The sequence below is a fragment of the Neofelis nebulosa genome, chromosome 1 (assembly GCF_028018385.1).
Source record: "Neofelis nebulosa isolate mNeoNeb1 chromosome 1, mNeoNeb1.pri, whole genome shotgun sequence".
NCBI classification, from domain to species: Eukaryota; Metazoa; Chordata; class Mammalia; order Carnivora; family Felidae; genus Neofelis; species Neofelis nebulosa.
In genome coordinates this window covers 109,986,074-109,998,575 of record NC_080782.1, presented here as the reverse complement: position 1 = coordinate 109,998,575, position 12,502 = coordinate 109,986,074, and the positions used below count along the sequence as shown (strand labels likewise).

Sequence of the window (12,502 nt, the reverse complement as noted above, 5' to 3'; positions counted from 1 at the left end):
ATCTCTAGGTTTAGTTGAACCTAAGACGGTCTCCTACTGGGTATATAATGACAGAACTGAACAATACTACCAGTAAGCTTAATTTAGTTCCTGTAAATAAAAATTCTATCCTATAAATAGAATATGCCTTTTTAAAATGTTCATGAAATATGAATAAAGAGGAGGTATGTGGGGGAGTGGGTGAACATAAATATAAAATATTAGGTAAAAAGTCACATATAACTTCAGGGATTATACATGCAGTTCCTGGCTAGTCAGTGGAAAATCTTGTCAGAATGGACAAGTTTTTCATAAAATATAATTGCCAAACAAGTTAACAATTAAAAATCATGGAAGAAAAGTTTTAAGTGGATTCCCCGTTTTTCTAAAAACAAGCAAAAATTTTTCCATTAACAGTGTTTCTTATTTGCTCGTTTTCTAAATGGTTTTACTGGAATGTACTATCAATTTACAAAAATGTGTAGTTTAATGCATTTAATATTGCTAATGACATCCTTTTAGCAGCAGCTTATCTTCTCTCTCTCTCCTCTCCCCTTTTTCCTTTTTCTTTCTCCCCATTTTTCCTTCAGTCCTTTTTTTCTTATTTTTGGGCTATCACATTTTAAGGAAAAGATAGAACTTAGAAAACTGTGGGAATGTCAGGAAAATAATAAACAGAAGAAAGAAAATAGTAAATTTTTGTATTTATGAAAATAGATGCAGAGAAGTAAGTTACCATTAGCAAATTTAACCCAGCATTAAATTCACCATTTATTCCTGTAAAAACTCTTACTGAATTAGGAAGAGAGTAATAGGACTCTTTAAAAACAATTTTTTAATGTTTATTTATTTTGAAAAGAGCAAAAGAGAGCAAGTGGAGGGGCAGAGAGAGGGAGAGAGAGAATCCCAAGCAGGCCCGAACTCCCGAAACGTGACATCATGACCTGAGCCAAACCAAGAGTCGGATGCTTAACGGACTGAGCCACCCAGGGATCCCTAAAAAAAATATGACTTTAACGTGATGTTTTAAATGACTGTTTGAAACTAAACACAAACATACCACTGTTGAGAATGATCAAAGTGAGAGTGCCACCTTCTAGAACAGACCCCTGGAATCTCAATATAATAGTTTGTTGTTGTTTTTTTTTCCTACTCAGGGAAAGTACAAAAAGAAGATTATGAGTGGGTATGTAATTCACAGAGTCATTCAGGGATGACCCAGATATATTGATGATTCTTCTGTCTAGTTGGAGAGAAAAAGAATGGGTTATGACACATCTTTTTTGTTCACATTCTGTTGACTGGGAGTTGTGGTCTATCTGGGTACCTAGGAAGCAGGATAAAAATTTTCAGTGATAGTCTGTCACATAGAATTTTTAGCCAATGTGATGAGAACAAGCAAGGGTGTATTTGAGTGAGTGTAGGTATTAAGTACTGGCAAAGAAAAGGCAAGTCATTAGTCATTTAAATGAATGTTTATGCCAGAAAAGTCCAGGAAAATCAACAAACCAGCTATGAAGAGAGTTTAACAAGGTAACCAATTAAATGATAAACATGTAAATGGATGTTGCTGTTACTAGCAAACCAGTTAGGAAAAGCAGACAAAGTCCAAATCCTTCTAGTGTGGATTTTTATGTGATTTGGGGAATCCTTTGGAATTCTAGAGTCAAAAGTAAGGCTCAAAAGAGGATTAAACTTTTGGATGGTGAAGGAGTCAGACAGTTTGGAAAAAAAAAAAAAAAGGATCCTGACATTCTCTGTTTTGCATACACTAAAGCAAAAGGAACCCAAAAATGTCTCATTGAAACCAAAGGAGAAAGAAAGCCCTGAAGAGCATGTAGAAGTAGGTGGTGGTCTATGGGAATCAAGTCTGTAAGGCTTGGAAGTACCAGTCAAAGAGTTTTTAAGTGTCATGTATTTTATTGAGTCTGTTACTTGCATTTATTTTAATGAGTATGAAGATATCTATAGAGATTTTTGTTGGGTTTACTTGAAATCTTAGTCCTCAAAACCGTTTTTTCCAAATTTTTCTTTAACACTCTTCCTCACTCAAATATGTATCAGATTCTTATAAGCTTTTAAAAATTCGAGGGCCTGAAACCAGTTAATTCAGAATCTCTAGAAGTGGGACTTAGACATCAGCAGTTTTTAATATTCTACAAATGGTTCCCAGTATGCTGCTAAGGGTGAAAAACACTCTGTAAAAATATTTAGTTATATTGCTGTGGGTTTCCTTTTCTCTTTAGAATTTCTTATTTTGAGTTTTAAATGAAACAATCTTATGTAAAGGGGCACCTGGCTGGCTTAGTCATTTAAGGATCCAACTCTTGATTTTGGCTGAGGTCATGATCTCAGGCTTCATGGGGTCGAGCCCCGCATTGGGGGATGAAAGTGCAGAGCCTACTTCAGATTCTCTCTCTCCCCCTCTCTCTCTTTGCCCCTCCCCCGCTTGCACATATACTCTTTCTCTCAACATAAACTAACAAAAAAATGTACATAAAAGGTTTAGTCTGTGCCTAGTACATGCCCTGTTTGCGGTTGGAGTTTAGTAAATGTAGATAGAATATTTTGATTGCTGTTTAATCACTCTGATGAGGAACATTCCCTACGGAAACAAGTGTAAAGAAATAAGATGTTCTGTTGCTCATATCTGGGCTTGGCATATTTACTTTGGCTCATTGATTAAATTGTGTGTTTTGCTCACGCTTACTTTGTAGATTTAAAGCACCTTGGAAGGCGTAACCAAAATAAGACTGAAACTAGAGTAAAAATACCCAATTAGTAATGGTCTGGGACTGATGGAGAGAAAAAATAATTATATCAGAAAACCTCGGTAATAAGCTAATTGCTAAATTGCAATTGCATTTTTGTCCCTGAGACATGTATGTATGCATTGTTACTTTTATCTCATGACGTCTGGGTTTCAGTCATTCTAGACATAGCAATGTAAAATAGCTCCTTTATTTACAGGTTCGTCAAATAGAAATTGTAGTCTAAATTCCTCGATGGACAGCTACAGCAGGGATGATAAAATCTCACTCACTGCCTTGGAATTTGGATTGCACACTGGGTTTAATTAGTGACTGAATTTGCATTGTTGAGCCTTATTGATGAGATGGGCTCTGGTTGGCATCTATAGCACTCAAACTCCTTGGTAAGCCACTGGTTAGGAGAGTTTATATCCAACAGATTCTAAAAATTTAGATGTAGATGTATTTCAGAAATTGACAATTCCCTATATGAAACAGAGGTCAAAAAAGGGAATTTCAAGCCAAAGATATTTAATTTTTTTTTTTTTTTAATTTTTTTTTTCCAACGTTTTTTATTTATTTTTGGGACAGAGAGAGACAGAGCATGAACGGGGGAGGGGCAGAGAGAGAGGGAGACACAGAATCGGAAGCAGGCTCCAGGCTCCGAGCCATCAGCCCAGAGCCTGACGCGGGGCTCGAACTCACGGACCGCGAGATCGTGACCTGGCTGAAGTCGGACGCTTAACCGACTGCGCCACCCAGGCGCCCCCAAGCCAAAGATATTTTAATCGAACTAAGAACATTTGAAGACCACAGGGTTAAATACATTGTCATAGGCAAATTTTCCTTTAAGATTTTTGGTCTGTTGCGTTGCTAGGGTGGTTATACATAATCTACCAGGTTTCATGGAAAGTATATCACTATTCTTACAAAAATCTTCTGTAATTTTCTACGGTAGGAAACTTTTTCTCTCTAGCAAAATTCCAACCGAAATAACTTTACAGTAAATAATTTCCAAAAAATTATCGTGGGTCTATGGAGGCTTATAAACTGAACAATAATATGAAAGGCCACATGACCTAAGAAAAAGAAAGGATTCAGCTGTCAAATTCCTGCTGGGTGAAATTGCTGATTAATGCAGTGAAATGTTTTTTCGTTTTAAGGAATCAAAATCTCAAAGAATAAGAAATGGACATTCTGGTAAGTAGCACCACAGGAGCTAAAATCTTGTACCAACTCTAAAGACTAACCACCTTATGGTTTGAAGCAAACGTCAGAAAGCTATAATTACCAACAGAGGAATCTGATACACAGTTCATCCAGAACCATTCTTTCTTTTTTTTTTTTTTTTTTTTTTTTTTAATTTATTTTTGGGACAGAGAGAGACATAGCATGAACGGGGGAGGGGCAGAGAGAGAGGGAGACACAGAACCGGAAACAGGCTCCAGGCTCCGAGCCATCAGCCCAGAGCCTGACGCGGGGCTCGAACTCACGGACCGCGAGATCGTGACCTGGCTGAAGTCGGACGCTTAACCGACTGCGCCACCCAGGCGCCCCCAGAACCATTCTTTCTTAAAGTAATAATTTCAAAGTCAAGGAGTACCAAACTACTTGCTTATTAAAATCCAATGTATGGACTTTTGAAGTGAGTCAGAATATTAGCACTTAATTTATTTGGCATTGTCTTGGAGTCAGGAATTCTGGGTAATTATCTTCTAATATCACAAATCTATTATAAGGGTTCTAATTTTATCTTAACCATTTTAATGGAAATATTTAAATATTATGTCCTTCCTTGGAGGGTGAGAGAGCGGTTAGGCATATGGATGTAATGGAAAGAGAACAAAACCAGGAATTTGGAAGTCTGTATGCCAGTTCTCCTGTTGTCATTAACTTCAGAAAAATCAACCTTGAATGTCACTCACAGCCTAGGGACATCATTTTTTCCTCATTTCGGAAATGAACTTGCCCGCCTTGCTATTTAGATGCTCTATAATTGAACACTTGGGTAAGTTAATTGAGGCATCCAGAGCAGGTTGTCCTCGTACCAGATGGCCACAGAGGGATGTACTTTTTTAGCTTCTTAGTACCTCTTTTTTAATTTTATTTGTATTTTTTAATTTTTTTTTTAATGTTTTTTTTATTTTTGAGAGAGAGAGAGAGACAGACACACACAGAATCCGAAGCAGGCTCCACGCTCTGAGCTGTCAGCACAGAGCCCGATGCGGGGCTCAAACCCACGAACCATGAGATCATGACCTGAGCTGAAGTCAAATGCTTAACTGACTGAGCCACCCAGGTGCCCCTTTTAGTACCTCTTTTTAAATATATTATAAAACTTGTTTATTGTAGTCTCTCTTGTCAGTTTTCCTTTTGTTGCCTGTGCGTTTAGTGTCATATTTTTGAAATCATTGTTATGCCCAGTGGCATGAAGCTTTTCCCAAAATTGTGGGTTTTTTCCCAGGAGTCCAAGGTCTTATGTTTAAGTCTCACTCATTTTGACTTGATTTTTTGTGTGGTGAAAGAGAAGGATTTCATTCTTTTTCATTTGGCTATCCACTTTTCTCAACACCATTTGTTGAAGAGACTGTCCTTTCATCACTGTTTACTTTTGGGTGCCCTTGTTGAAGATCAGTTGACTATATATGTGTGGAATTATTTGTGAACTTCCTGTTCTGTCTATTGCTCTGTATACCCAACATGGTACCTGAAATCCTAGTCAGAGCAATTAGGCAAGGAAAAGAAATAAAAAGAATCCAGATGTTAAGGTAGAAGTAAAACTGTCCCTTTTTGCGGATGATGTGATCTTAGGTATAGAAAACACTAAAGACCTATTTAAAAAAAATTGCTGGAGCTAATAAATTAAGGTTGCAGGATGCAAAGTCAGTATGCAAACTTCAGTTGTATTTTCTATACTAAATGAACTATCTGAAAAGGAACTTAAGAAAACACATCCCACTTAGAACTGCATCAGAAAGAATACAATAGCTGAGCATAAATTTAACATAAATATAACAATTGAGCATACATAATACACTTCAAGGAGGTGAGAGACTTGTACCTTGAAAACTACAAAACGTTGATGAAAGACATTAAAGACACAAGTAGATACTCATATTCATGGTTTGGAACACTAGATATTAAGATTTCCATACTACACAAGGCAATTTTCAGAGTCTGTGCACTCTGTCAAAAATTCCAATGGCATGTCTTACAGGAATAGAAAACACAATTCTAAAATTCATAGGAACCATGAAAGACCTTGAGTGACCAAAACAGTCTTGAAAAAGAATAAAGCTGGAGGCATCACACTTTCTGATTTCAAAATCTATCACAAAGTAAATAAAACAGTATGGTACTGGCATAAAGACAGACACCCTTTTTATTTTGGAAGAGTTTTAGGTTTTCAGAAAAGTAGCAGAGGTAGTACAGACCTTTCCTTCTCATGTGCCCCTCACTCCTTTTCCGTAATGTCAGCATCTTACATCAGAGTGCATTTATCAAAATTAGGAAACCAACATTGGTATATTATTGCTAACTAAACTTCAGGTTTTATTGAGAATATCACTGGTTTTCCACTAATGCTCTTAGTTGCAAGATGTGGTCCAGAGTACCAAAAATTGCGTCTCATAAAAATTGCATTCTTAATAGTTTTGTGTCTCTTCCCATTACTCCCAGTATTTCTGTTATTGTCAGCTGGGCCTCAGTACTGTTGGCTTTGTTTTTTCTGTAGAGGGTTTTTACCTTCTCATATTTGTACATCTGAGCAAAGATAACCACACTTGTTAGATGTGTTCCAAAGAAGAATAAACAATTTCTGAATTTGTAAGATTCTTCTGTGATTAATTTGTTTGAATTTGAGAATGTGGATTACCAAACTGTGTCTTTCACCTCCGGGAAATTAATTCCATGCCTCCCAATATATTCTTGGTGTCTGAGGTTGCCAGATACTGAGCTCACTCTGGTTTGTGATGTGTTGTTGTCCATGACCCCTCAGTGATAACATCTTGCAAAACTATAACATCACAACCAAAGTAGTCAGGATATGGAACATTTCCGTGGCTGCAAAGACTCCTCATTTTGCCCTTTTATAGTTAAACCCACTTCCCTTCTGCCTCTGATACCTCCTTTAGTTATGAATGACTTTTTTTTTTTTATTGAAACCTGGATATTTTTGGCTTTATTAGACTGAATCTTACTACAGATTCTGTTTTAGCAACCTTCTTTTGACAGTGCTCTGGCAGAAGTGGCTGTGCCACTTTGTTACTGTCAGGTGGGTGCAGAAAGCCAAGTTCTCCACTCGGCCCCTCTCCCCGTGAGAGGAACTGAGAGTTCAAGCTCCCCGAGTGTCGCCACACACACGCTATTGGGGGATGGGTGGTTCGAATCCTTTTAACAGCCTGGTGTGAGTAGAGGTGGGGCCATAGTTTAGTCTTGGTGTTGGGCTGAGTGAAATAAACTAGTTATCATCTAAAGTTTTCTGTCTTGCTTTGTGGTCCCTTGGGTAGAGAGCAGGCTTTTTGTTGGAGCCTTTTTTTGGTCTACGTTTGTTTCCATGTCCAGGTTGCTGGCTTCTTCAGGCCCAAATTTGGGGTATATAAGCCTGGGACTCAGTACTGTGTCATTCCTTCAGTTCTGGGTGTCTACACACACACACACACACACACACACACACACACACACACACACACACACACACACACGTAATGTCCAGGAGTTTTAGTTGTACTTAGCTGAAAGAATTAGAAGAATATTTTACTCTATTATTTTGGAATTAGAAGTCTACTTCACATCTACTTTTGCAATGTGGTTTTCCAACAGCAGAGTTATCTTCCTAATTGTAATTTGCTTATTACATTATAAAACTAATTATTTTCTCAGGAGCATACCACCTGATGAACATGTAAGCTTTCTGTATTTTTTCACGTTAAATCATATAATTGAGTTTATTATGTAATGCGGGCATTATTTATATAGTATATATGTATATACTGTATAAAAGCAACAGTTGTGAAAATGATATTAGTGACTTTAGTGGGTTTTTTAAAATTTTTTTTTTAACGTTTATTTTTGAGACAGAGAGAGACAGAGCATGAACGGGGGAGGGTCAGAGAGAGAGAGGGAGACACAGAATCTGAAACAGGCTCCGGGCCCTGAGCCGTCAGCACAGAGCCCGACGCGGGGCTCGAACTCATGGACCACGAGATCGTGACCTGAGCCGAAGTCGGACGCTTAACCGACTGAGCCACCCAGGCGCCCCGAGTGTTTTTTAATTCTATTGATGGCACTATAACATTCAAAGAAATGATATCTGGAGTTTTAGTGGGTATGCAGCAATGATTTTTCTTGAGAGAATCATTTTATTAATGTATTTCAGAAAACTTATTCAAAAGAAAGTATTGGGGCACCTGGGTGGCTCAGTTAGTTAAGCGTCTGACTTCGGCTCAGGTCATGATCTCGCGGTTCTTGAGTTCGAACCCCTCATCTGGCTGTGTGCTGACAGCTTGGAGCCTGGAGCCTGCTTCAGATTTTGTGTCCCCCTCTCTTTCTGCCCCTTCCCTGCTCATACTCTCTTCTGTCTCTCTCAAAAATAAATAAGCATTAAACAAATTAAAACAAAAAAAGAAAGTATTCATAGCTGTGATTTATGACTATCTACCACAGGCCAAAATACACATTTATTTGCTAACATGATATTTTTAACTGAAGAAAATAGTTGTTGTGGTGGTTGTTTTAAGATTTTTTAGAGATGTGCATTTGGAGATCTTGTGTGTTTTGTTTTCCCTTCCTTCTCCGTTCAACAACTTTTCTTTCAAAAGAGACTAATGGTTTTTTTAATCTTTGCATGACTGATCAATATACTTTAAAAAATACTATACTGATGCCTTGGTGGGATTTAGTATGGCAGTAGTTTTCCTTTTTATTAGTCAGTTGAAAGTTAAAGGGTGGAGATTTGATACGTTAACTGTTTGCAGTTTTTTATAGCAGATTGAAACAGCATTTAAACTACTCTCCTAAGCTCATTTCAGTAGTTGGGGTGACTTATTTGAACATTAATTTCCAGCTCAGCTCTGTTTCCCTCATATTGTTGCAGATAGTTCATGATATTTCAACAAAGTGCACATCCTCTGTAGCAAAAAATCTATTTCATAGTAATGAAAATAATATCGAACATTACTGCATTTTGCTTAAGAGAACATTTACTTTTAAATGTTCGTCTTCAATTTCTGTGCTTTTTGTACAGTGATATCTTCAGGCTTGTGAAGGCAGGGGTTTGTGTTGAGAGTTCTTTTCTCCTGTTCACCTGCAATGAATACTGAATGTATCCTTGCCTTGGATTTATCATGTAGCTCTGGAATGGTCACCTAAGGGGTCTCATTTCAAATTCATGCCATGTATGTCTCTGCCTCTCAGTTAGATTTTCCATTTGTGGTCATTATTTTAAAATTTCTTTAAATTGCTCAAACAGCAGATGTGATTCAACTGTTTTATCTACCTGAAATTGAATATCCGTAAGGAAGGACAAGAGTTTCTGTGCAGCTGTATTGGGCACACACACTCATGTATTTTACTGACGCCTTGCAGATGTTCACCTTTATTGATAATGGGAGAAATGTACAGCTTAAAGTAGAGTGTATTATTTTTCACTTCTTAAATTATAAAGCATTTAAATAATAGTAATTAATACCAGTGGTAAAGACAATGTCACAAGCTGAAAACTCTCATACCTTTTACATTTGTACTAACTGTCGGAAAAACAACTTGATAATGTGTATCAGGAGTCATAAAATCGTCTGTGTCCTTTAGTAATTCTTCTAAAATAGAAAAAGGCATAAGGGAGTAATCTGATATGTAGAGGAACAGTGCTTGTGATAGGTTATTCAGGAAAATTAGTTAAAATTGTATTTTAACTATACCATGATCATTTCAACACACCTATAACCAAAAAGATGATAACATATATAGATTTAGAATTCTTAAAATGTGTTAGAGTAGAATTTTCATGTGATATACAAATGCAAAGAGCAGCACTAATTGTATATATTGTGATATTGTGTTTTTGTGGATCACGTGCACAGAAAAGCAAAGGAGGCCACAGTGTTTCTGTTGTGATTGTTATTGTTAGGAAGCAGAATGATGGGTTATTTCTAATTGTATTTCTTTTGTTTTCCAAATATCCCAGTGGGAGAGGAGGGGTATGTGCTTGTTTTGGTTTTATAAATGTTTTTCTTTATTATTTCTGTCTCTGTCTCTCTCTCTCTCTGTTACCAGAAGCACGTACGTAAGTAGCAGAGCCGTCCAGGATAGGGCGCTTTCCTCTGTCAGCCCCTAGGGCCTCCCTGAGCTGCCTCAGTAGCACCTTATCTTTCTCAGAGGAGCCCTGGACAGTTGTGTTGAAATGCTCTTTGGCATGTTCTGTCTAGAATACTTTGTACCAGGTTTCAGTTCTTTACATGGATGAAGCCTGAGCTGTTGAAGAGTTGGGCTAATCAGGCAACTTAGGCTCAGAGGCCCTAGGGAACCGAGGATAGACAAACAGTGAAATTTCCTTCGGCAGACTTTGGCACAGTGTGACTATTTGAGGATCTCTTGTGAGAAGGGAGGCAGAAGCAGTCGTGCAGCTGCGGAAGAGACTACGAGATTTGTAGTCCCGTGTAAGGGGGAGTTGTGTTTGCCTCGTTGACGCAGTGTGGCTCCTCTCTGTCCCATAGCTGGCTCTGAAGGACCCGGTACACACAGTGTCGCTGCAGCAGTTTATCTACGAGAAGCTGAAGGCGCAGCAGGAGCTCCTGGGAGAGCAAGGCTTCCAGTCCCTCATGGAGACCGTGGACACGGAGATCGTCACCCAGCTGCAGGAGTTTTTGCAGGGCTTCTGAGAGCAAGTGGCGTGTGGCTGCCTCCCCTTTCTGAAACAAGCCAAGGACCCCAGCCTGCCATTGGTGTGTGCCAGCCTGCTGAGAGGATGAAGAACTCCCTCGTGTATGCCTATAAAGAAGTGAAGACCATACATTTTTAATACCAAAATGAGTGAATAAATGTAAATCCCGCACAACTAAAATCACAAACCTATTCCTCAAAAGAATTTAATTTTATATTTAAGAGGGGCCCCGTGTTTACTAGATATAGATTTGATGACACTAGCTGCTTAGTTTTCTGTTAAGAGAAGACACCGTTTGATTACCTTTTAATCATGTGCTCTTAACGCTTGAGAAGATGAAGGTTAATGTCTGCTCTGTTTTTCTGCAACCAAAATTAGTATTAAGTTGGCTGCTGTATCCCTTTTTTAAGCTAATGAAACTGCAAGTTTGAAAAATGGCAAAGCTGTTCAGATGATGCAATTAAAGAAGGGTGTGCACCGGACAAAAATATAAATAGTGCAAATATATATTACTAAGGTTATCTTGCAAGGGATTTGCTTTCATCTGACTAGAAAATGTGTTTTATCAAATGCTTTTATTTTCATTTTAGTAATTGGATACAAAAATTAGTGAAGGGATTTTTTTTTCCTCGTTTTATTTTCAGAAATTACCTTTAGTGTTTAAATGCATCTCGTAAGGCCCGCGGAAGGGAACCTGTGGTACTGCGGACCCGGGGGAGACCTCTTGCCCCTCTGTTACTCCCGGAGGCGCCGACAGCAGCCGGCCACCCGCACGCCCTCCTGTGCTGCCCTACCCGGTCCCAAGGTCCTTACCCACCGCAGGGCTCCCGGTCGGGGCGCAGCCGCACAGTCACGATCCCCCGGGGCACCGCACTGTTAGGACAAGTCTTCCTTCCTTATTCCTCCAACACGCAGTACCAAAAAAGGGGAAAAAGGAGAAAATAAAGCCTTACCGTTTCACTTGCCATTTATTGTAAGAAACCTTTAAAGCATTTTTTTAGGAAATACTCAAAGCAAGGTTGGGAAATGTCTGATCTTTCTATAGAAAGTTGGGTACAGTATATGTAACTGCAGGAAACCCACTGCCCCTTTGTAAGCTGTGGAACCCAAAATGTACGGAACTACTTGGTGTTTTGAGCAAGAGAAAGAAAATATGGTCCAAATTAAATTTTCCAAAGATACCTACCTTTGATTTGTCTGACTATTTTTCCTGCTCCATGAAAAATGAGTTGGTAAAAATTGCCCGGTGGATTTGAAAGGGATGTTTTCTTCCAGACCCTGGTGTTGGTCCTGTCCTAGTAGGTGGTAGTACTGTGTGTAGTAAATCCTACTGTTTCACTTTCTCTTTTCACTTAAAGACCAAAAGCTTCTTTAATGTGATCATTCTTAACCATTGTTACTCAGTTCTCAGGACTGATGTAAAAAGAATTTCTTTTTGTTGACGTAATTATTTTCATTTAAGGCATTATTCCCAACGTTTCTAGAAATTCTAAACGTGCCCCAGCTTTTCACTTATAGTAAAATAACTTCTCTTTCCAATTCCTGACAGATTTCATTATAGTGTTATAGCAAATTTTACTAAAATTGCTACCTTGCAGAAACAGTTAAAAATTTAACCTCAGGGAAAGAGTTTGGTTCATTTTTTTAAAAAACTGAAATGTTTAGGGGCGCCTGGGTGGCGCAGTCGGTTAAGCGTCCGACTTCAGCCAGGTCACGATCTCGCGGTCCGTGAGTTCGAGCCCCGCGTCAGGCTCTGGGCTGATGGCTCGGAGCCTGGAGCCTGTTTCCGATTCTGTGTCTCCCTCTCTCTCTGCCCCTCCCCCGTTCATGCTCTGTCTCTCTCTGTCCCAAAAATAAATAAAAAACGTTGAAAAAAAAAAATTAAAAAAAAAAA

At 38.6% G+C, this 12,502-nt stretch overlaps 1 protein-coding gene across 1 annotated transcript in view; it reads left to right on the top strand.

Moving 5' to 3' along the window:
• Nucleotides 1-10,795, top strand: part of IPO11 (importin 11) — a 196,864-nt gene extending 186,069 nt beyond the window's left edge. The window contains exon 30 of the mRNA XM_058731480.1: nucleotides 10,442-10,795. Coding sequence (XP_058587463.1) covers nucleotides 10,442-10,606 — 165 coding nt within the window. The 3' untranslated portion in view covers nucleotides 10,607-10,795. The remainder of the gene's footprint in view (nucleotides 1-10,441) is intronic.
• The last annotated feature ends 1,707 nt before the right edge of the window (nucleotides 10,796-12,502 follow it).